Below are 20,179 nucleotides of genomic sequence, written 5' to 3'. Positions count from 1 at the left end.
GGCCCGGGTGCGCCACGTTGACGCGGTGTGCCAGGGCCATGAGGGGGAAGACCATGTAGGGGTTCTTGGCCACGTCCCCCAGCTCGAGGCACGTCACCACGCGCTTGGCAAACGCCAGGATGACCTGCGGCGCGGCCGGCGCGGGGACGGGTGATTGATTTGCATTCAAGGTAAGAGAAGGCTGCCCATATTTGCTGCCTGCCGTTGCGTTTGGAAGACAGACTCACACCACACGGTTCCAGGAGGGCGCGTGCAGGCACTCGTACACAGGCAAAGGCACATTTGCATCCACAAGTGGGGATGTCCAGACATAAGACGTATGGGCCAGCTGTTGGACTCCCTGCCTCCGGCATCCGCCTGCCCACCTTCTCCATCAGCCAGCAGCCGCGCAGGTTCTTGAAGGGCCGGTCGAACTCCTGGCCGGTGACCACGTCAGCCAGCCCCAGCGGCCGCTTGAAACGGCCCTGGGGTGGGGCGAGCCGCGACAGGTCAACGAGCAAGGGGGGTGGTGAGACAGCAGGCCGCGGAGGTGCGTAGCTGGAGTGGTGGCACCACAGCGGGCGCTGTTGCGGCAAGCGTGCCTGCCTGCGCCAGACACTGCACTGCACGTCACGTCTCAGGCGCCTCGCCAAGGCTTGAAGCCCGACCCCGCGCCCCCCCCCCCTGGCCGCCCCCGCAAGCAATTCCCGCTCGCCTGCAGCATCAGCACCGAGCGCCGCTTCTTCCCAGTGAAGTAGGGCTCGTGGCTGCTGGGCAGACCCTTGATGTACGACAGCATCTTGCCCACAAACAGGTCGCTCTCAAAGTGGATGACGTACTGATTGAGCGGCAGCCCCGCCCCAGGCTGCGGCACCCAGCCGCCGCTCTCGCCGCCGCCGCCGCCGCTGTCCCGGCGAGCCTGCTGCTGCTGCTCGTCGACATCATCGTCCGCGGCGTCGGTGTAGGGGGCCTGGTCCGCCTCCCAGCGTGCGTGTAACTCCGTGGGCACTGCCACATGGCTGGGTGACGCATAGCGGGTCACCCGGGTGACGGCCAAGTCGGACGACTTGGGGGTGGGGCGCAGGATGACGTCGCCGTCGGGCCAGCCCTCAAACTCCTCAAGCGCCGGCGCCTGCGCGCATCAAGTGCGATGAATAGAATGGGTTGGATTCGACGGCGCTGACACCGGCAATGCCAGCACAGGCTCGCTGGCGGAGAGTGCCCATGCTGGCTCTGCCGCAATGGCGAATCGGTTGCTGCAACGCCGCCGTCCATGCCAGCCAGGGTACCGAGGTCGCCCTGCACCCTCCACACACGCGGGCCCCCACCCCTGGCCCCGGGTTGTCAACCAGCAGCGGCCTGGGCGCCGACCCCCGCCCCCGATGGCCGACCACACCCCCAGTGCACGACCTGCCAGCCACCAGCTGCCAGCCACCCCCCTCACCGTGTCCTCCAGCAGCTTCCCGCCCATCACGCGCCCCACCAGCAGCGCCTCCGCCTCCCGCGCCATCGGCGGCGGCGCGTCGGACCCGCCCTCAGACGCGGTGGATCCCGTCGAAGTCGACGCCACCACACACACGCCGCCCGGCGCTGCGCCGCCTACGACGTCGCCGCCGGCGCCCAGCTTTGCGCCGCCGCCGCCGTTGCGCTGGCCGAGCCGCTCGCCTTGCAGGGATGTGATCAGCGGCGGCAGCCCGCCGCCGCCGCCGCCGCCGCTCAGCCGCGCCGCGAGGCCGCGCGCGGACAGCCGCTGCGCCGCGAGCTGCTCCTGCGCCGCCGCGCGCCGCTCCCGCGCGTCGTCGGCGCCCCAGTCCATCAGCACCACCGCCAGCGCGCCGGCCGCGGCGGCGGCGAGCGCCCACAGCGCGGGCGGCGCCCAGCCGGTGCCGAGGGCCAGCATCGCCAGCGCCATTATGAGCTGCTGCACAGCAGACACGGCGCGCTGCGAAGAGAGCAGACCGTGCGTGCTGGAGGCCTGAAAGGCGGGCGGGCGGGTGGAAGTTTGAAAGTTTGAGCCAGGTGTGACTGCGTGTGCCCGGCGCCCACAAGGGACGAGCCCCGGGGCGCCAACTGCTGGGCGTTCCTTCCCACAAAGGCACCATCAAACCACGTACGCGCCGCACAAGCCGATGCCGGCCATTTGAAAGCTCGCCCTCCAGCCGCGAGCTTGAGGGTCCACCTGGCCCCGTTCTGTACCTTTCCACGTCCCCCTTCTTGCCTGCTTGGAGGGTCCCGCTGCCCCCCAAAGCCCTGCATTCCTCCCCTTCCCCACACACACATCCCAAACACCTCCCCCCATACACCACCCCCAAACACACCTGCGATACGAGCTGCAACACCTGCTCCTGCGTCGCCGCCAGCGCGCCCGCCAGCTGCCCGATAGCTTCCTTCACCTCCCGCAGGTCTGACGAGGCCTGGCCCTCCCACACCTCCTGCTGCTGCGCGTTGGCAGCCAGGAGGGTGGCGTGCTGGGAGGCCAGCCTCTCCAGCTTCTGATTCAGACTGTGGACCTGTTGGGGTGGCATAGGGACCGATGATGGTGTACAAATCGGTGTGTGAGGGTGCTGCCAGGGGCGAGCGCGGCGTGGGATTGTTGGAATGAGCGCCGAGAATGGCGTGCGGGATGGGGTGCAGCCGTTTGCTTCCTGGGAGGGGCCGCCGCTGGCGGCAGGAGGGAGGTGACTGCTACAGCCCGCGGGCGCACCAAGGCGGCCGTCGCTGACTGGGCGTTTTGCCGCCGCCTGCGTGTGCACGAGTGCTGGGCGTGCGCGCACACCTGGGCGTTCAGCAGCGCGCGGTGGGCAAAGCTGCTCCCGCCGCCCGGCGCCGGTGGCGTGAATCGCGGCAGCCGCCTGCGTTTGGGGCGGGTGGGTGCAGAGCGGAGAGCCGATGCGATTTGGCAGGCACCGGTTGCTGCCGGATGGGTGGGTGGTCGAGAGGCGGTCTGGACGGCCGGGATACTACGAGTCACGCACCTGCCTTCCAGCGGCCAGTGACAAGACGCGGGCGCACGCAAGCCGTGGGCCAGCACACGCGTTTGTGCTGAAATACATGGCGCGGAGGGGTGCTCACGAGTGGAGGGATCCCGGCATCGAGGCGGCCGACGCCAGGCCGTCCGGCGGCGCGCCCTCCAGCCGGGGCGTCCCTGTCTCGGACTGGCGGCAGCTGGCCGGGCGCGACGCGGATAGTTCGAGGAGCGGGCCGCCCTCGTCATCAGATGTGAACCTGCGGCGCAGCGCGTCGCAGGACGGGGGGCGGACGGTGGGGGGCGGGGGGCAGGTGGGTCGGCATCGGGCGGTCGCGCACAAGTGAGGAGGCTTGGGCGTGCGGGGCGCTGCACGAGGCGTGGTGGTGGCACGCGGCCCGGGCCGCTGGGGCGCCCTGATGTGGCCGCTGCCTGCGACTGCCGCCCTCACAGCGCTGCAAAGGGCAAACACTGGAGTATCTAAACCCCAAAACACCTCAGCTGCACGCGGGCCTTCCCTGGGCCATTGGCTGGGGCCATCTGCTCCGCCTGGCCGGCGCAGGACGTACACATGCCCTCGCCTCACTTGTACAGCAGCTGCGTGTTTTTGAAGGTGTGCTCATAAGCCACGTGACGCAGCAGCCCGGCCTGCAGCATCGCGTTCCCCAGGGCCACCGCCTGCTCGTCGCCGGCCGCGTGGCCACTCTCCACCAGCCACCGCACGCCCGCCGCGCCGGGGAAGCAGCGGCGGTACGTGCGCAGGCGGTGCGTCCTGCGAGGTACCGTGCAGGAGTTCTGTTTCAAAGAAAGCACAGAAGCGGACGAAATCACAGCAGCAGCTGGTAGGTGGGGCAGGGGCTGCACGATGCGGCGAGGGGGGCGTGAGCAATGCCACACAAAGCGCGTGCCGCAGGTCGCTTTGCGCGCACGGACCTGTCCTTGATGCGGCCCTGCAGACCGTCTCGCATGGCTTCTGATATTTCCACCAGCTCCTGTAAAGACCAAATTAGGATGATATCACGGTGTTGCAGACCGTTCCAGCCCGCACACCGCAGTGATGCTGCCGCGCTCTACACCCCGTCACCTCACCTCCATGGGCATCTCCATAACAAACTGCTGCTGCGAACACGACCGCTCCATGGCCGCGGCCTGCCCGCCCTTGGAAAGCCTCCCACTCGCAGCGGCTCCGCGTAGGGTGGATGTGCGCGCGCGGGTTACAGGGCTCGCTCTGGTCACCAAATCAGTCGCAATGTGATATTTAAATCTTTGCTACTTGTGTGAGCATCGGCAAGCCGATTGTTTGTGGGTTGCTGACCAAGGTTTCAGTTGAATGACGGCGGGTGGGCCACTGCGTGCGTGGTGGTTGCGTGAGCGCGAAAGAAGGGGGGGCGCGTGGGGCGAGATTCCCGCTGATATCAAAAATGATTTTCAAGGCGGTACGCCTTGTGCCGGCAACCAGACGCCGGCGAGCGCCACGGCGCGCCAAGACGGCTGGTTGTGTGTCGCAGGTTGCTCGCCTCCAACCCCCTTTGACAACTGCGACATTGGCGCACGCACCAAGCGCGCGGTATCTGCACATGCGCGATCATCATGATAGGAAGGCTGTGTTCCTGGGCCCGGATGTCAATCAGCGGGCGGAGTAGCTGTCAACAACCTCCCGGCGAGCTATGCCGCCTCGCCCTATGATCGATGATCGCATTGTCCAACAAAACAACAGCGTGGGAGGTCGTTTGCTGATAGAATTGCATGCGGCCACTGCCTTCAGGCAACAACACGCACGTTACCGACTAGCCTGCGCAGGTTACACCACGAGATCTTGCTGATGAGCAGGCCCCCACCTCGCAGTCGCTGGCGTCGCTGGCCCGGCGGCACCACAAGCCATTGTCCAAGCCAGCAGTGCAGATTGATCACTCCCAACATCGTGGGCGTTGCATACAGCCCGCAATTGCTAGCCCGTCAAGGCTCGTGAGTCATCAAAGGTGACAGCACGCGAGCCCAAAGGCACGCAGTGTGACCCAGCAAGTGGTTTCGACGTCGTAAGCAAGCCTGCAGGCTGCGACAAGCCCCCTGGTGCTCACACCCACCCGCAAGCTTTTGGGCGGCATTGCGGGGCGGGCTTCTCCACGTGCCAATGGCACTGCCTCAGCATCGTCGAGGGTTGGTGGAAGAGACGCTCGCCTCTGGCCGACCCTCCAGCAATTGGGCACCATGATGGAATATGTTTTGATGGAAAAATGCGCAGCCCAAAATCTTCGTCGCTGGGTCTCTGTAGAGATGGGCTGACTGCGTGTACCCATACCATAGTGACCTCTCTTTTGCCTGATTTGAGTGTTGCCCCTGCACCTGGCTTTCGCTGCCTCTCTTGTCTCATAGATCGCACAGGCCACCTGCTACCCTGTTTCAAAGGCCGTTAGGATTAGCCTGTGCACAAATTGGAATGGGGGCCCGCCGGGCGTGTCCGACTGGCCTGCCGGCACCCCCACGACGCTCACGCCTTTTCGCTCCCCGCGCAATGGCCGCCGCGGGCCGCCACCCGCAGATTGCAGCAGAACTGGTGTGAGAAGGGGGAAACAGAGGGTGGGGGCGGCCAGCTTCTCCCATGCGCGGCCCATTTGACGATGCCGTGCGCCCCCACAGTGCGTACGCCAGCGTGCGAACAACCGAGACAGGCGCAGTCACACACATGCTCTGGTCACAGCAGTGAAGGTGCATGGTGAAATTTATGCCGCCATAAATCCCAGTGCGCCGTGCTCATGGTAGCTGGCATGCGGTGCCGCTGCCTGAGCTGCCGGCCGCGACGCGTTGCGCTGTCGCCGCTGCGCGCTGCGGAGCGCGACTGCTGCTGCGCCCACCGGCGCCACTTGACGCACTACGTGCGTGCAACAAAACGTATTCAGCGGTTCTAAATGCGGGCCGTGCAAGGATTGAGGATGGGAGTGCGTCTGTGAAGCATCCAGCCCCGAGTTGGGCGCAAGCCCGGAGCATTTAGATACGCGGACGTGCACCACATACTTTGCATACCAGAATCACACTCTATACACCCACGCGGTGGCGCGATTGAGGTGCCGCGGGCCTGTGACAGCTGGGCTGGAGTGGTGTTTGACCGTGCCCATGCACGCCGCGCGCTGCTGAGCCGTGGACGCCCGCAAAAGAGATGCATAGGAGCATTGTAACACTCCAGGTGTGCTGTCCAGCCCACCGGACGCCCTCCAGGCGACGCCCGGCCCCAGGTGAACTCTGGCACACCAGGCGCGTGGTGAGAACTCCTTCGTTCTACGCGTGCGGAGCACGGGAATGTTCCGCTCAAGCCCTGCTATAATTGCAACGATTTGTTCTATCCGATACACCCCAGCGCACCCAATTCAGCGCCCTGCACGCAAAGCTACACACCCGTGGGCAGCTGGGCGGAAGGCCACAAACAACGACACGAATCCAGGGCTCCGCCCCAGGGGGGGCTGCGCAAAAACAGATGTCGCACAATGCTGGCAAGCAGGCTTCGAAACCTTGACAATGCGGGCACTACTGGTTTTCCTGGAGACAGCTAGCAAGTAAGCCTGTATCATCCTACTGCCCCAAGATAGGCATTGCACTCCACCGCTGCCCATCCTGCATACGGGGCCTGCCTAGCGGCCCCCCCGCTTCTTCTTCTTGTTGTTGGTAGTTTGGGACTTCTTAGGCCCTTTTTTATTGGCTGCGGCCGTTGCATCAGCGCTCTTGGAAGGCTGGGCGCCCGCCGCCTCATGCGTGTGCTCGCCATCGCCCTGGTCTCTCACGCCTGCGCCCGCTGCGCCCGCCGCCTCTGCCGCGGGCGTCTGCTTGGCTGCCGCAGTGTCAAATGTCGCTGCAGCCGCTGCAGCCGCCTCCTTGGCCACGCGTGCGTCGCGCTCCGCGAGCGCCTTGCGGCCGCTGCATTGCGTGTGTTGGAAACGGCAGCGCCCGGGTGTTTTGCGGCAGCAAGGCGGAACTGTTGGCGTTGGGCAAGGCCTGGATGGACGCCGCCCACGCCCTCACATGGCGACGCAAGCTCTCAAAAATCCCGTGAGCAGACCGTAAGCCCACAGACAACACACACACACACACACAACCCCCCACACGCACACCTGGAGACATATACACACACGCACACACGTTCAGCAGGTTCCTGACGGCTTCCCACCTTGCCGTTAGCTGTCCGTTGGCACGTATCACCCCGGCCGTCTCCAATGCCTCCATCACCGCAAACGCGGCTTCTCCTGGGCTGAACTCCCCGCAGAACGCCGGCAGCGCGGCCGCCGCGTCGCGGCCGCGCGTGAACCAGTACAGCGCCTCCTGCGAGGCCTGTAGCCTCGTGCGCAAGCCACGGCTCGGCGCACGGTCCTGCGCCCTGACCATCTGTGAGGGTAGCGTGGGCGATTCAAGCGGAGGGCAAGCCGACAGGCGAGCGGAGTTGGCGGGCTGGGCGACGGCGCGAGCGGCCCAAGCAAAGCTTTGTTCCTGTTGGCAAATGGAAACGGCCCCTACCAGCTAATGCAAGCGCGATGCATATGTCAGAGCTCTAACAAGCGCGGCCTCCCTCAATTGACAACATCGGCCCCACCCCCTGAAGCCCGCCAAACTATGCAGATTTGCGCACCTGGATGTAGGCCATCTTCATCAGCGCCACCGGCCAGTCCCTCTCAATCTCCACTCCGGGCGTTGCCAGGTACTCCCCGAGGCTCTCCCCCGCCTCAGTGGTCCGCCCCATGCCGAGCAGCAGCCCGGAGCGCTCCAGCAGCAGCGAGCGCCGCGGCATGCCCAGGGCCGCGGCGCGGTCCAGCCACTTGAGAGACTCCCTGCGGGTCGAGCGGAGATTGTGGGCTCGATAGCGGGGTGGGCCACAAGGTGGGCAAGCCGAGCGACGGCGGCGCGTGGCCACACGCCCCCGGGCAGCGGGCAGAAGCGGTGACGCTGAGGCGCGATCCGCGACCTTGAAGCACGACAGCGGCCCTGCTACTGCCAATTTCTTGCTCCAAGCGGCGCCTGGACTCTGCCCTTTTGCCCATCAGTCGCGGAGGGTGCTGCATCTCTCTCTCTGCCACTGTTGGTGGGGTGGGCACAGCGGCTCCGGCCCCTGCATCATCTCAAGCATGGGGCCCTCCCAAGCTCAAAATGCTCAGACACAATAGCCTCCACACACACACCAACCGAAACAACCTCCCTCTCCCTCTCTCTTTGACCCCCTCTCTATCTCTCTGTCTCTCACTCTCCCTCACCCTCCCCTTCTTCCTCTCTTTCCATCTGTCTGTGTGTGTCTCTCCCTCTTCCTCTTTCTAGCCCTCTCTCTTCCACTCGCCCCATCTCTCACCTGCTGCGGTTGCGGAAGGCCAGGAAGGTGGCACGGCTGTGGCAGATGTACGCGTCGTCAGGGTACGCCGCCACCGCCTTGTTGAAGAACTCCTCGGGGTCGCCTGGCGGGTAGCCGCCCGCCAGCTGCGGACCCACAATGGCCAGGTAGCACGACACGGCCACCGCGTCGGGCGTCTCCCTGCCGAGCATTGTGGAGCACGGCATTTTTCAAGTATGTGAGCACAGGGGTGGCTGAATGAACAGGAGCCCAGCAACTTTTTGAGCGGCGAGAAGCGCAGCACAGTGCGTGTGAAGCACTCAAGGCGACAAGTTTCGCAGCTAAATTCCCTGGTGTACATCGTTGCCCTGCATGGCTGTGCAGGCGTTCCGAGGCGAAAGCGGCGATCGCCAGCCTCTTAGGCACACCAGCGGCCGCTGATGCGCACCAGGGGGTCTCAAACGAGCTTCGCACGGCGTCCGCGATGCGCTTGGTGATGGGCCCGCCCGCGCCCAGCGGCCAGCTCCCATCTGGCAGCCGCAGCGCTGCCGCTAGCTCCCCCACCCCCTCCTTGTTGCGCCCTGTGCGCAGCAGCCAGCCGCGGGTGCAGCAGACGCGTCAACTGGGGTTGCTGCCAGGCACATGAGCTCGTGGTGCTGCTGGGACAGGAATGTGCCTGCGGCGGAGCAGGGCTGGCTTATACAGCACGCCAGAGGTGGGACAGCAGCAGCACGAGCAGCCTGCGCATGCACCCACCTTGCCTAAGCGCCGTCCATGCGGCTGCAATGTGGTCCACAATGGGAAGGTAGTTCCCGGCCAGCTCGTGGCCTGCAGGCGGTGTGACAGTCGCAGCAGGTCAGGTCAGTGACGAACGAACCCGAGCCATGTCCTGGCATGGGGCATGGCGCACGGTGCATGGCGCACGGCGCGGCGCGCGGGGCGCATTGCGCGGGACGCATGGCACGTGGCGGAACACGCATGGCGCGTTGCGGTGACGGGTTGCCAGGTGAAGCGCTGGGCGTGGTCTGCGCCTGTGTACTGGCCAGGTGGCGCGCGACGGGCATCGCAGTTGACTAGATGGCGGGCCGAGGCCTCGCCGCGCGGTCGGCAACCGCGCAGCCCACCTTGGCGGAGGGCCCTCTCTAGCTCTTGGCGCGTGAAGCGCACAGGCGGCTGCGTGGGGTCGTACTGCTGCAGCCCTGCTTGCAGAGATGGGGGCGATGCGCATGACCCAATTCATGCAAGGATCACAGTCAGAAAGAGCAGCGGGTTGCTGCCGTTGAGCTTACAGTTGGCCGGACATGCGAAGGGGCGCGAAAGCAGCAGAGCACAACGGCGCACCGCTCATCCCGCGCGCCACCGGTGGCAGGCCGCCTTGTCCAAGCAGCTGGGCGAGGAGGGCCTCCATTTCTGAATATACTAATTTTGCTTGGCGCTGATGGCGCGAGAGGTGGTGTCGCAGATCGCTGCGGGTACCGTACGCACGATGGCAGGATGTGTTCGATCCAGGTGACCAGCTACACTTTCAAAAGGTATGCGAGTTATGCGACATACACTCGACCAGCCGAGTAATCGGTTGGGGTCACCCGCTACACTCAAAACACACGACTGCCCTCACAGACACACAGGCCTTGATGACCGGACCCTCACCTGTTGACAAGCTGAGCCACCAGATAGGTGCGATAAGCACCATGAATGTGATTCACTGACGCTGCCTGATTGCCGCCGCTATCGACAGGCGCAGCACCAGCAGCTGTGCACAATCTCCGCAGGCGCGCTGTGTTGGTGTATATGAAGCGTGCAATCCTAGTCTCATGCCCTTCATGCATTCATCCAACACACACTTGTAATCAGACAGGTCCCATGCTCCTGGCAGGTCGCTGAGCGCTACTGGTTTTTGCAAAGGGTGCATTTCCAGTCTCATGCATGTCATGGTTTCATCAACCTCACGCCCATACTGGGGCACGGTCCTGCGCTCTTGGCAAGTTGCTGAGCACACAAGGCATTCTACGTCAAGGCATATCAGTCAGGACTGGCAGCCAGCTCGATCCTTTTGCGGTACTGTACTGCTTTGATGGAGCAGCTATGCTGGCGGGCGCGATTGACTGCACAGCACAATGTTTGGTGCTTTGTGGTGTTGTTTCGCGTGCAGCAGTGATCGTTGGCCAGGCCAACAGCATTGTTATGGCCATGAAGGGAAGTTTGGACTAGGAGTATCATCAGCCAGGCGGACATCCACTTCGGCTGATGACGCAGCTGGCAACAAATCAAAATCGCCTGCTGGACCATGGAAGCAACGAGACCACCAGGCACCTGCAGACTGTACATAGTGTCCCCAATAGCAAAGCGCTTGCTTGAATCTGATGTACACAATCACGACGTGCCGGCAGAGGCTCGAGATTGTCAACAGGTCAACACATGATTGCACTTTGTGGGGCGTTGCTGTGAACCATGCAAGCCGCTGACGTCGTGGGTTTGGCTCTGTCATTTATGCGCTGCAGTAACAGCCTTGCCTGCCTCAAACGTACCCGCAGCGGGGGCAAAGGGAGCGCAAACAGCACAAGCAGCAGCACGAGCAGCGCAGTGTTCAGGTGTGCATCCATCACCTCGCCCTCTTTCCGCCCAAGGGGCTCCAGCAAACATGCCGAAGATAGGATTCTACCGGTCCTGTGAGCGTCGCGCGTGCTCGTTACGGGACGCGCGGGAGGGTGGCAGTGAGGACGTTCAAAACCAGTGCCCCTTGGCAGCTGGTTAAGAATTCTAGGCGTTGAACTTGCTGTAGAGTGTAGTCGTCGTGGTGGGGCAGCGGGGCCTCTGGCCGGAAGAAGAGATCGGCGGCTTCGCAAAGCAGCACGCCGTGATGCTTTCCGGCCGTCAGCGCTTTCAGAATGCAGCATAAGGCTGCTACGCAGTCTCTGCATAGGTGGTTCGGCAGCGTCCCCGCTGCGGGGTGTGATGGCGAGTGATGCACTCGCGGCCGCTGCAGCGCTGCGGCCGCTGCACCGCCGCGGTTGCTGCGCGCGAACCGGTCCACCACATGGCGGTACTCAGCAAGGCACCTGCTGCAGCCCCACCGTCGGCAGGGCTTGTTGCCGGCCCCTCACATCAATCACCTCGGCCGCGCCTTGCTGTGTCCCCTCAGATGGCAAGACCTTCAAGAAGCCGCGGCGCCCCTTCGAGAAGGAGCGCCTCGACGCGGAGCTGAAGCTCGTCGGCGAGTACGGCCTGCGCAACAAGCGCGAGCTGTGGCGCGTGCAGATGGTGCTGTCCAAGATCCGCAAGGCGGCGCGCGTGCTGCTGACGCTGGAGGACAAGGACCCGAAGCGCATCTTCGAGGGCAACGCGCTGATGCGCCGCATGTACAAGTATGGCCTGCTCAACGAGACGCAGGACAAGCTGGATTACGTGCTGGCGCTCTCGCCGCAGGACTTCCTCGAGCGCCGCCTGCAGACGCTCGTGTTCAAGCAGGGGCTCGCCAAGTCGATCCACCACGCGCGCGTGCTGATCCGCCAGCGCCACATCAGGTGGGGCGCCGGGGCGCGGAGTGGGGCGGGAGGCGCAAGGTTCCAGCGTGTGTGTGGCGGTGCCGGGCGGTGAAGATGGCGGCTGCGACAGGCGCAGCAGGCGTGTTGAAAGGTCATGGGCTCGTGATGGAAGGCTTGCAGTGGAGGCTTGCAGGGCTTGGCAACTGGCTGCTGTGGCCGGTGCTGCTGTTGTGACGGCAGCAGCAGTGGCAGCAGTAGCAGCAGCAGGCCTGCAGGGATGGTGGCGGGCGCTCAGCAGCCGCGCGTGCGCTGCAACGCAGCTGGCGGTGCACTCAGCAACCGCTGGTGCTTCAGCGGCGACACTACAGGATGCTGCAGGGCCTGGTTTGCTGCGGCGTGTGCAAGGTCCATGCCTGTAACAGTTGCAGCGGCAGCAGCTCCAGCAGCACCTGCTGCTGCAGGCGGCATTCGCAGCAGCGGACGGCAGTGGTACTAGCGTCGATACCAGCGGCAGCAGCAGCGGTGGTGCTGTGGCGGCGGCAATGGCAGCAGCAGCAGCAGCGCGCTGAACTGACCAGCAGCTATGCTGCAGCTGCCTCAACAAGGCAGCCCAGAAATGACTTTCAGGCAAAGTCATTTCCACCAACGCCCTCACCCCCTCGCCCCCTAAGGCTTCTTGATCGCGCTCACAGGGCTCAATGCCACCCTCTGACCACCCCTCCCCCTCCTCCGCTCCCCAATTAACCCCAGGGTGGGCAAGCAGGTGGTCAACATCCCCTCGTTCATGGTGCGCGTCGACAGCCAGAAGCACATCGACTTCAGCCTCACCTCGCCCTTCGGCGGCGGCCGCCCCGGCCGTGTGAAGAGGAAGCACCAGGCCGCGTAAGTGGCCCGTTTTGCCGCTGCGGCTGGCCCTGTCGCTTGCTTGTGGCGGGGAATGCGTGCAGCGCAGGCATCACATGCTTGGCTGCTTCGTCTTGTGGGTGTCAGCGGCCCCCTCACACATGCTTTCGCACATGCAAGCATGTGTGCCCATCCTCGGGACTGCGTCCACCGTTCACCCCCGCCCTGCACGACCCGTACCGCACCACACCACACTGCATTGTTGTCCACGCGCGCAGCAAGGGCGGCGGCGGCGACGCCGAGGACGACGAGTAGGCCGGTGGCTGGGCACGTTTGGAGGCGGGCCAGGGGCGGCAGGGCGCCTGTGGCGCGGCGCCGTGGAGGCTGGCAGGCGCCGCGGGGCGCTCAGGGCAGCCGCGTTGCCTGGGTGCACGGGCGGGCGGCTGCTGCGAGCAGCAGCGGGCCGGCGTATCGGGAGGGCCGGCTGACGCGGCGGCAGGACATGCACCCGGAGCAGCAGCGACGGCGACGGCCATGGCGCAAGTGCGGTGGCGGTGGGGCCCAGCCAGCAGCTGCTGCACCTGTGCTGTAACCTCCATGTGGACATGTCATTTCGGACGACGGGGGGCCCCGAGAGTTAAATACTGGCGGGGAGAGGCGCGCGGGGGCCAAGAGGGGTCGCAAATAGGTTTGAGTGTTGGGTGTTTGAAGGGGACGGCCTGGGTCGGCGTTGCGCCGGGACGCCAGGTCCCGTCCAGCACGGCCAGCTGCAAACTCAACGTATGAAGTTGGTCCCTCAGCGACACAAAGCGCGGCTTGTGGCATCAGGGTTTGTCAAGCTTGCAACGCTTGACAGCTGCGGCCATGTTGAGAGCACACATGGCACTGCAGCAGCAGGGCTGGCTGTGCATCCAGGCGCGATGCAAGCACCCGGTCACAAGGGCAGGGGGCTCCAGCCAATTGCCAGGCAGCGGGCCACATCGAGTGAGCGTGCCAATGACAGGATTCCAGGCGCGTTCCAGGCGCGCGCACCGAAAACACGTCACATCTGAACTGGTGGCACTGAGAAAGGTGAGAGCAGCAGTCGGTTGGGGATGCCAGCGCGGCGCTTGGACCTGCGACCTGGACGTAGGCCACAAGGATTTAGTTACCGTGTGTCAAAAGGGGCGAGTGGGTACCATCAGCCGCACTGTCGAGCTTGCTTTGCCCCCTTGCATGTCTTGATTTGCCATCAGTAGAGCGAATTAAATCCACAGGAGAGAAATCACCCAAGTCGCATGCATGATGTATGGAGCACGCCATTACCGCTCTCTGTGGTGACTGCAGGAGCACACCACCATAGACACCCCCACGGCAAATGTGGCATGCAGCAGTGTGCACAAAGCAAGTGGGGTATCCCTGCCCGCCTGCGTCCATCACAAAAGGCAGCCATCAGTAAGCTGTTCTGATAGCCAATCACAAATTGCAGGGGACGTGTTGACCAACAGGAACACTGTCACCTGACGTGAGCGCCGAGGAGGTGAACCGCGCTGCAATGTAATTGTCACAATAAATTTCTTTGCTCTGACCTGTCAGTGTCACCTGCTTGCTCTAACGATCTGCTCGAGGTGTACGAGGCCATGTTGTCGCGAAGAGGAGGCTCGATTCGCTTGCGAGAACACGCGAATGTAACCACGCATAGCTGGCGAACGCCCATTGCAGCAGCGCAGAGCGCAATTCGCAGCAGCACAGCGTTCGCCGAGCGGCGCAGCGTGCTCGCACGGCCTATGCGCCATGCCCGCCAACGCGCCGTGTTCGTTGCGCCAGCAGCAGTGGGAGATAGCAGCACAGCAGGCGGCGTGGGAGCAGCGGATGTGGAGCGCACCAAGGTGCTGCTGGATAGGGAAGGCTACAAAGTGCTGGACATCAGGTGACAGCGGGCCGCGGCATTGGACATGGGCGTTGAACAGCAAAGGGATCAAATGAGGGACCAGCGTGCAGCAGTACGAGCAAAGGAGGGGAGGGCAGCAGCCCTCTGTGGGCTGTGGTGCAAGGCGACGTGCAGGCCTCCGTCCCCACACAGAGCCCGGGCCTGGGCTGCCGCCCCTGCGTCTGCAATGCTGCCGTGCCTGCCGCAGGGCCCCTGGGGAGTTCGAGTCCAGCCGCATAACGAAGCCGGCCCGCTGCAGCACCAACATTCCATGGCAGGAGGGCCCCGCCTTTGCCGCCAAGGTGACCGGCCAGCGCAGCGCGGCTCATTCCCGGGCCCTTGCCACATCCAAGGGCCCCGCCGCGGGCCACTCGGCGCTCTCACGTGCGTTCCCACGGAGCGCGGTTGCTCGCACGCTTGCCGCACGAGTTCCCTGCAGACCCTGCCGCACTAGACGGCCGCGTCGCCGCCGCGCCCCGCGCCCAACGCCCGCAGGTGACCGCTGCGTTCCCAGGGAAGGGCACCAAGTTGCTGATCAACAGCACATCAGGTGGCGCCGACGCGGACGCCGCGGTGGGGGCGCTGGTGGAGGCGGGCTACACGTCTGTGGTCAAGATGGAGGGCGGCTACGAGGCCTATGACAGGGTGCGGGCCGCGGGCTGGGGATGTTGCTGTGGTTGCGGGTGATGCACGCCCAGTTGTGCTGATGCTGCTGGGGCTGCTGGCTGTGGCTCCGTTGATAGCATGCAGCCAGTGATGCAGCTGCGGGTGGCGGTGGCGGCGGTGTGTTTGGCGGCGTTGCTGCTGTCTATGCTGCTGCATTGCTGCCAGGTTGCTGCCCCAATCAATGTGAAGGGTGCCAAGCCACAGACACTTGCCTGCCCCCTGAGAGGCGGCGGCCTGGGCTAGCGTGCGCTCCAGACTGAACTTATTTGTGCCCCTGTCTCACGCCACGAAACAGGTCTGGAGCCCTAGCGGTAAGCGGCGGCCGCCAGCTGGCCGCTGGGTGTCGACTGGAAAGGTGAGTCGGGTGACTGGTGTGTGGGAGATTGGGTGCGACAGTGGGACCAAGGCGCACAAGAGGCCGGATGTGGAATGGCAGGAGACCCGTGCGGGTGCACTGCACTTCGAATTCTGCCTGCAAATCCAAGTCTGATTCTTCGTTGGCGGGATTGCGATCTGCATGACAAGAGGGTCGCCGCGATTTGGAGGATTGCTTCGTCGCGTAATCAACTGCGCCGCGGTTACGGGGCCTGCCCGGGTGCGTCCCACGCGCAGCACACGGCGCAGCATCGGCGCCCCAAACTCATGGCGACGTCGCGTTCTCGCGCCTGCCGCCCGCGGCGTTGCTGTTGGCAGGAGGCGCTGAAGTCCGGCCTCAACATCCCGGGCGTAGCCGAAAGTTACGACGAGGGCGGCAACCTGGTTGCTGCTCGGTGGGCCAAGGGCCTGGACAAGGGACAGGAGCTGCCCAAGTGAAGCCTGCAATCCCCTGGCCACGGACGTCGAATTGCGAGAATCGGCGATGGGGGGTTTGGGGCGTGAAGCTGGCATGCTTCCCGGTCGGTTGGTCGCGCGTCCGGCGAGATGAGTAATTGGTTCCGGGCGCGGACGGCACGCCGTTACCGCTGTCATGGAGCAAGCAAGGTGGTCCCCCAGCTCGGCAGCAGTGCTTGAAGCCGTGACGCGTCGACCTTGTTTGGGCCGCGGAGCGCCAGACGCTGCATGTGGCTTGGAGGCGTGTAATTTGATAACAGGCGTCGATCCCTTGCGGCAGGGCGAGTGGCTGGCGTCGAGCGGCCGCGCTCGATTGCGCGGCCAACCAGCGGTAAATATGGCAAGCGTAAGCGCTTCAGGTAGCAGCATCCCTTGCTACGCTGGACCAAATCTTCGGGTGCCGGTTATGCCCATCATGGCGTCACTGGTCACCCGCCGATCACTGCCGGCCCAGTGCAGCACATGGGGATCCCACGCCGGCCGCCGGTAACACTAGCGTGGGGTCTGGTGGAAGGTGATATTGACATTAAGCTATTTTGTCGGCAGGGACCACATATGAACTGACACGGGGGGACAAATGATCTCCTTACAGGCAGCCGAGGGCATCGCCCCGGCCCCTGATGCGCTTCTTGGGGAACCATGTAGTGGTCCTGGTGGGGCTCTATCTTCAGCGTCTTCGTTAGGAGCGGTCCCCGACCTGGTAGCGGGTGCACCGGATCGGTCACCTCTCCCCCTAGACGACGTGCCAGGGGCTGAATCGTGTGTCTTGAAGCTCAAAGGTGATTGCCATTAGCGTGCATGCGGTTGCTGGGGCCTGTGGGGCAGTAGCAGCAGCAACGTCCGCATGCTGCATCAGGCAGGATGACAGGAGCGCGATTGCGGCACTGAATTTCTCTTCCGCCGGCTGGCTGCCCCGCCCTGCCGGCGTGGCAGGCTTGCCTTACAGCGCAGGGGAGAGCGCCATCAGGGAGTTTTTCGCCGGCTACACGGTGAGGCGGTTGGGATTCCGTGGTGGCCAGGGCCCGGGCATGCACAACAATGGCGACCGAAACAGCGCGTGCGCGGTTTGAGGCGGGATGGATTGGGCTAGCGCAAGGCAGGAACCGCCAGGTGCCTGCGGGCGGTGCGGCTGCTGCTGCGGCTGCCATGCCCCACCAGCATCACGCTCATCGGCGGCGAAGTCACCGGCAGCGGGGCGCCGGCCGCGGCTTGAGCGAGGCCGGGCGCCTCCGCCGGGGCCGCGGGCTGCCCGCCGGCAAAGCGGGGCGCCGCCAGCTGGCGTGCGTCCTTGCGGGCTGCTTCACACACTCCATCTGCAGCCCCAGCCATGGCCTCGTCACGCCGCGTGCCATGCAAACCATCATTGATGTTGCCCCCACAAACAGGTCAAGGAGGTCGCATTCGTATATGAGCCGGACGGCCGGCCCAGCGGCCTGGTGAGCGGGGCCGACTTGCGCCGATTGCAGCGGCGCTGCGCAGCGCGCCGCCCGCATAATGGTTGGCGCCTCTGACGCGCGTCGTGGGCCGTCACGACCTCGGGTGGGTCCGAGCCGGGCCTCGGCTGTGGCAGCGGCCAGCCCAGCCAAGCCAAGCGGCGACCCTCATACCGTCATGCGCCAACCGCCCCGCCCGCCGCCTGCGCCCACGCCGCCGCGCCCCTTGGCTTCGGCAGGCCTTTGCTGAGTTTGCCACGCGGGACGAGGCCCTGCAGGTGGGTCACCAGGAGTTGAGGCGGCGGCGCCCTGGGCCCGCCCCCGCCCCTGACCGGCCTTTTCGCAACCCGGCGCGCGCGCTTGGCAGGCGCGGCCCCGCCACACACCGGGCGGCGACAACTCCTGACGCAGGGACGATGCTTAAATTGGTGTGCACTGTTTGCTGTTTGGGCAGGCCATGTCCAAGAACGGGGCCTTCATAGGGGAACGCTACGTGCGGCTGCTGCACGTGCCAAAACAGGAAATGCTGGAGCAGGTGCGGGGGGCTTTTGGGGGGGACCGGTGGGCGGCAGGGGATGGCACGCATGCGTTGGGGTTGGATTCACTCCGGAATGGGCCGCGAACGCATGTAGTCGCAGCCTCAGGCTTCGTAGCTCGCCGCAGCGCATGCGCAAACGGCGCGGAAGGGGTGGCGCGGCATGGGGCGCAGTGTGTGCCGAACGACGCTTCCCGCCGGGGGTGTGATTTTGGTTGGAGCACGCCGTGCACGACGTGGCGCCGGCGCACATTGGCGTGGCTCTCAGGGGTCACTCACACCCAGCCAGCGGCGCAGGGGCTGTGGCGCACCCGGGAAGACCAGCCTCGGCGCCTGCGACACCACAGTCGAGCGCGCTGTACGGCGGCAGGCGGCACCAGCGGGCGCGGCCACCCATACAACCCCCTGCCCCTCCCCCCGCCGCAGGTCAGACTGGGCACGATCGCGATCCCCGGCAACGCCCACCGCCGCAGCCGCTTCCAGCAGCAGCAGCAGCAGCAGCAGGCCGCCCCCGGGCTGCACTTCATGCACGGCGGCCCCGCCCTCAGCAGCCCCTTTGACCACTTTGCGCAGCGCGGCGCAGTGCAGCTGCCACACCTGCAGCAGCACCCGCACGCCGCGTACGGCGCCCAGATAGACGCCCTCTCGCAGATGGCGCGCGGCGGCGTGCAGGCGGTGCAGCATGTGGTGCCGCAGCAGCTCCAGCAGCAGCACCAGCAGCCGCACCAGCAGCAGCCGCAGCTGCAGCAGCAGCAGCGCCTGGTGGAATTCCAGCCCTACCCCCAGCAGCCCAACGGCGGCGGCGGGATACACCTGGGTCACGCCGGGTCCGGCGTCCCGGTCAGCAACGCCGGCGGCGGCGGCAACGCGGTGATGGGTGTTGCGGGCATCCCGATTTCCATGCCCCTGGGCGTGACCATGGCGCCGCAGTACGTGCAGATCGGGCCTAACGGCGTGGCCGCGCTGCAGTTGGCGCAGCCGATGGCCGGCGGCGGCGGGGGCGTGCAGGTGGCGCAGGTGGTGTCGCAGGACGGGCTGCAGATTGCGATGGCCGGGGCGCCGATCGGGTGGGTGGCGCGGGGTGCAGGCGACGGACTGGGGCTGTGTGTGTGTGTGTGTGTGTGTGTGTGTGTGTGATATGCGTACATGCGTGCGCGCATGGGTCTTGTTGTTTGTATGCAATTGTGTGTTCTTGTGTATACGTGTGTGTGGGCGTGCTCGCGCATGTGCGTGGCTTGCGCACACGCTGGACCCGGCGCATTCGGACGGCGCGCCTTTCGAGCAGCAGCCGGCGCTCTGGGGCCACGCCGGCTGTGTGGGCCGCCCCGCGCTCTCTGGCGCCGCCCTGGCGTCCGCCGCGCCTGTATTCATGGCCGTGCCCCACCCCCCTTTTCGGCCCCCCAACCGCAGGCTGCACCAGGTGCAGATGGCCCCGCCCCACATGGCGCTGGCCTACCAGCTTGGCGGCATGACCCTCGGCGGCACGCCCCGCGGCGTGCAGCAGCAGCACATGCAGCAGCAGCAGATTGGTCATCAGCAGCAGATTAGTCATCATCAGCAGCAGCAGCACAGTCAGCACCAGCACAACCACCAGCACCACCAGCAGCAGCAGCAGCACCTGGGATTACCCCAGGGCGCCGTACTCGCGCCGGCCGGCGCCCACATCATGGCGTGCGCCGCGCCGGCGCCGGCGGGGCCGCATCAGAACGGCTACGCCGCGGCGGGCCGCCTCATGGTCGGGCAGTCCGGCAGTCCGGGCGGGCAGGCGCCTGTCATGGTCATCGGCACCGAGTCAAAGACGGTCAAGATCAGGGGGCTGCCGTTCCGCGCGACGCCGCTCGACATCTTCAACTTTTTTGAGGGGTGCGCGCGGGGCTCACGGGGGTGTGCGGGTGGGGGCTGGTGGGCGGCTCCAGCGTCGCGCTCGCGCGCCGCATGCATGCACGGCCGTGTGTACGGCACCCCGGTGCGGTCACGCCCTGACCCCCAACCCTGATCCCCCTGAATCCAGCATGCCTAAGCCGCCCTCTCCGCTCCCGTGCGGTCCCTCCCACGCCGCGGGCCACATCGTCCACCCGCGGCAGCGACAGTGACAGTGGCAGCGGCACAGCCCCAACCCCAGCGTGCACGTCGTAAACACCCCTTCCCCAAACTGGCCTGCGTCCCCGCCAACCTCCTGCCGTCGTCCCACACTCGTGACACCTTCACTCCAGCTCATCACCCACCCGCCC

The 20,179-nt window shown here is 65.4% G+C and overlaps 5 protein-coding genes across 5 annotated transcripts; 3 read left to right on the top strand and 2 right to left on the bottom strand.

The window, feature by feature from the left end:
* Window positions 1–709: 709 nt before the first annotated feature.
* MNEG_5414 (Phosphatidylinositol3,4,5-trisphosphate-dependent Rac exchanger 1 protein) lies at window positions 710–4,084 on the bottom strand (the record flags this gene model as incomplete). The annotated part of the gene is made up of 8 exons (XM_014046114.1): window positions 710–1,111; window positions 1,424–1,954; window positions 2,298–2,489; window positions 2,756–2,831; window positions 3,052–3,204; window positions 3,531–3,716; window positions 3,878–3,936; window positions 4,034–4,084. Coding segments are annotated over 8 exons (1,650 nt in total), but the record flags the coding sequence as incomplete, so codon positions are not given.
* Window positions 4,085–6,567: 2,483 nt separating this feature from the next.
* On the bottom strand, window positions 6,568–9,654 carry MNEG_5413 (hypothetical protein; the record flags this gene model as incomplete). The annotated part of the gene is made up of 8 exons (XM_014046113.1): window positions 6,568–6,850; window positions 7,101–7,315; window positions 7,557–7,755; window positions 8,268–8,447; window positions 8,695–8,827; window positions 9,003–9,074; window positions 9,371–9,445; window positions 9,588–9,654. The coding sequence occupies 8 exons, from the start codon at window positions 9,652–9,654 to the stop codon at window positions 6,568–6,570; spliced, it is 1,224 nt and encodes a 407-aa protein (XP_013901567.1).
* Window positions 9,655–10,887: 1,233 nt separating this feature from the next.
* On the top strand, window positions 10,888–12,889 carry MNEG_5412 (40S ribosomal protein S9-2; the record flags this gene model as incomplete). The annotated part of the gene is made up of 5 exons (XM_014046112.1): window positions 10,888–10,915; window positions 11,389–11,770; window positions 11,972–12,076; window positions 12,482–12,613; window positions 12,853–12,889. 5 exons carry the CDS (start codon window positions 10,888–10,890, stop codon window positions 12,887–12,889), a joined length of 684 nt encoding a protein of 227 aa, XP_013901566.1.
* Window positions 12,890–14,340: 1,451 nt separating this feature from the next.
* On the top strand, window positions 14,341–15,962 carry MNEG_5411 (hypothetical protein; the record flags this gene model as incomplete). The annotated part of the gene is made up of 5 exons (XM_014046111.1): window positions 14,341–14,483; window positions 14,692–14,785; window positions 14,979–15,128; window positions 15,445–15,504; window positions 15,843–15,962. 5 exons carry the CDS (start codon window positions 14,341–14,343, stop codon window positions 15,960–15,962), a joined length of 567 nt encoding a protein of 188 aa, XP_013901565.1.
* A 1,056-nt stretch (window positions 15,963–17,018) lies between these two features.
* MNEG_5410 (hypothetical protein) lies at window positions 17,019–20,041 on the top strand (the record flags this gene model as incomplete). Its single annotated transcript, XM_014046110.1, has 7 exons — window positions 17,019–17,090; window positions 17,366–17,416; window positions 17,653–17,691; window positions 17,868–17,948; window positions 18,375–19,015; window positions 19,359–19,811; window positions 19,960–20,041. The coding sequence occupies 7 exons, from the start codon at window positions 17,019–17,021 to the stop codon at window positions 20,039–20,041; spliced, it is 1,419 nt and encodes a 472-aa protein (XP_013901564.1).
* Between the last annotated feature and the right edge of the window lie 138 nt (window positions 20,042–20,179).

This window comes from Monoraphidium neglectum (genome assembly GCF_000611645.1).
Source record: "Monoraphidium neglectum strain SAG 48.87 unplaced genomic scaffold scaffold00804, whole genome shotgun sequence".
Lineage (NCBI taxonomy): Eukaryota > Viridiplantae > Chlorophyta > Chlorophyceae > Sphaeropleales > Selenastraceae > Monoraphidium > Monoraphidium neglectum.
This window is presented reverse-complemented; position numbering and strand designations above follow the sequence as displayed.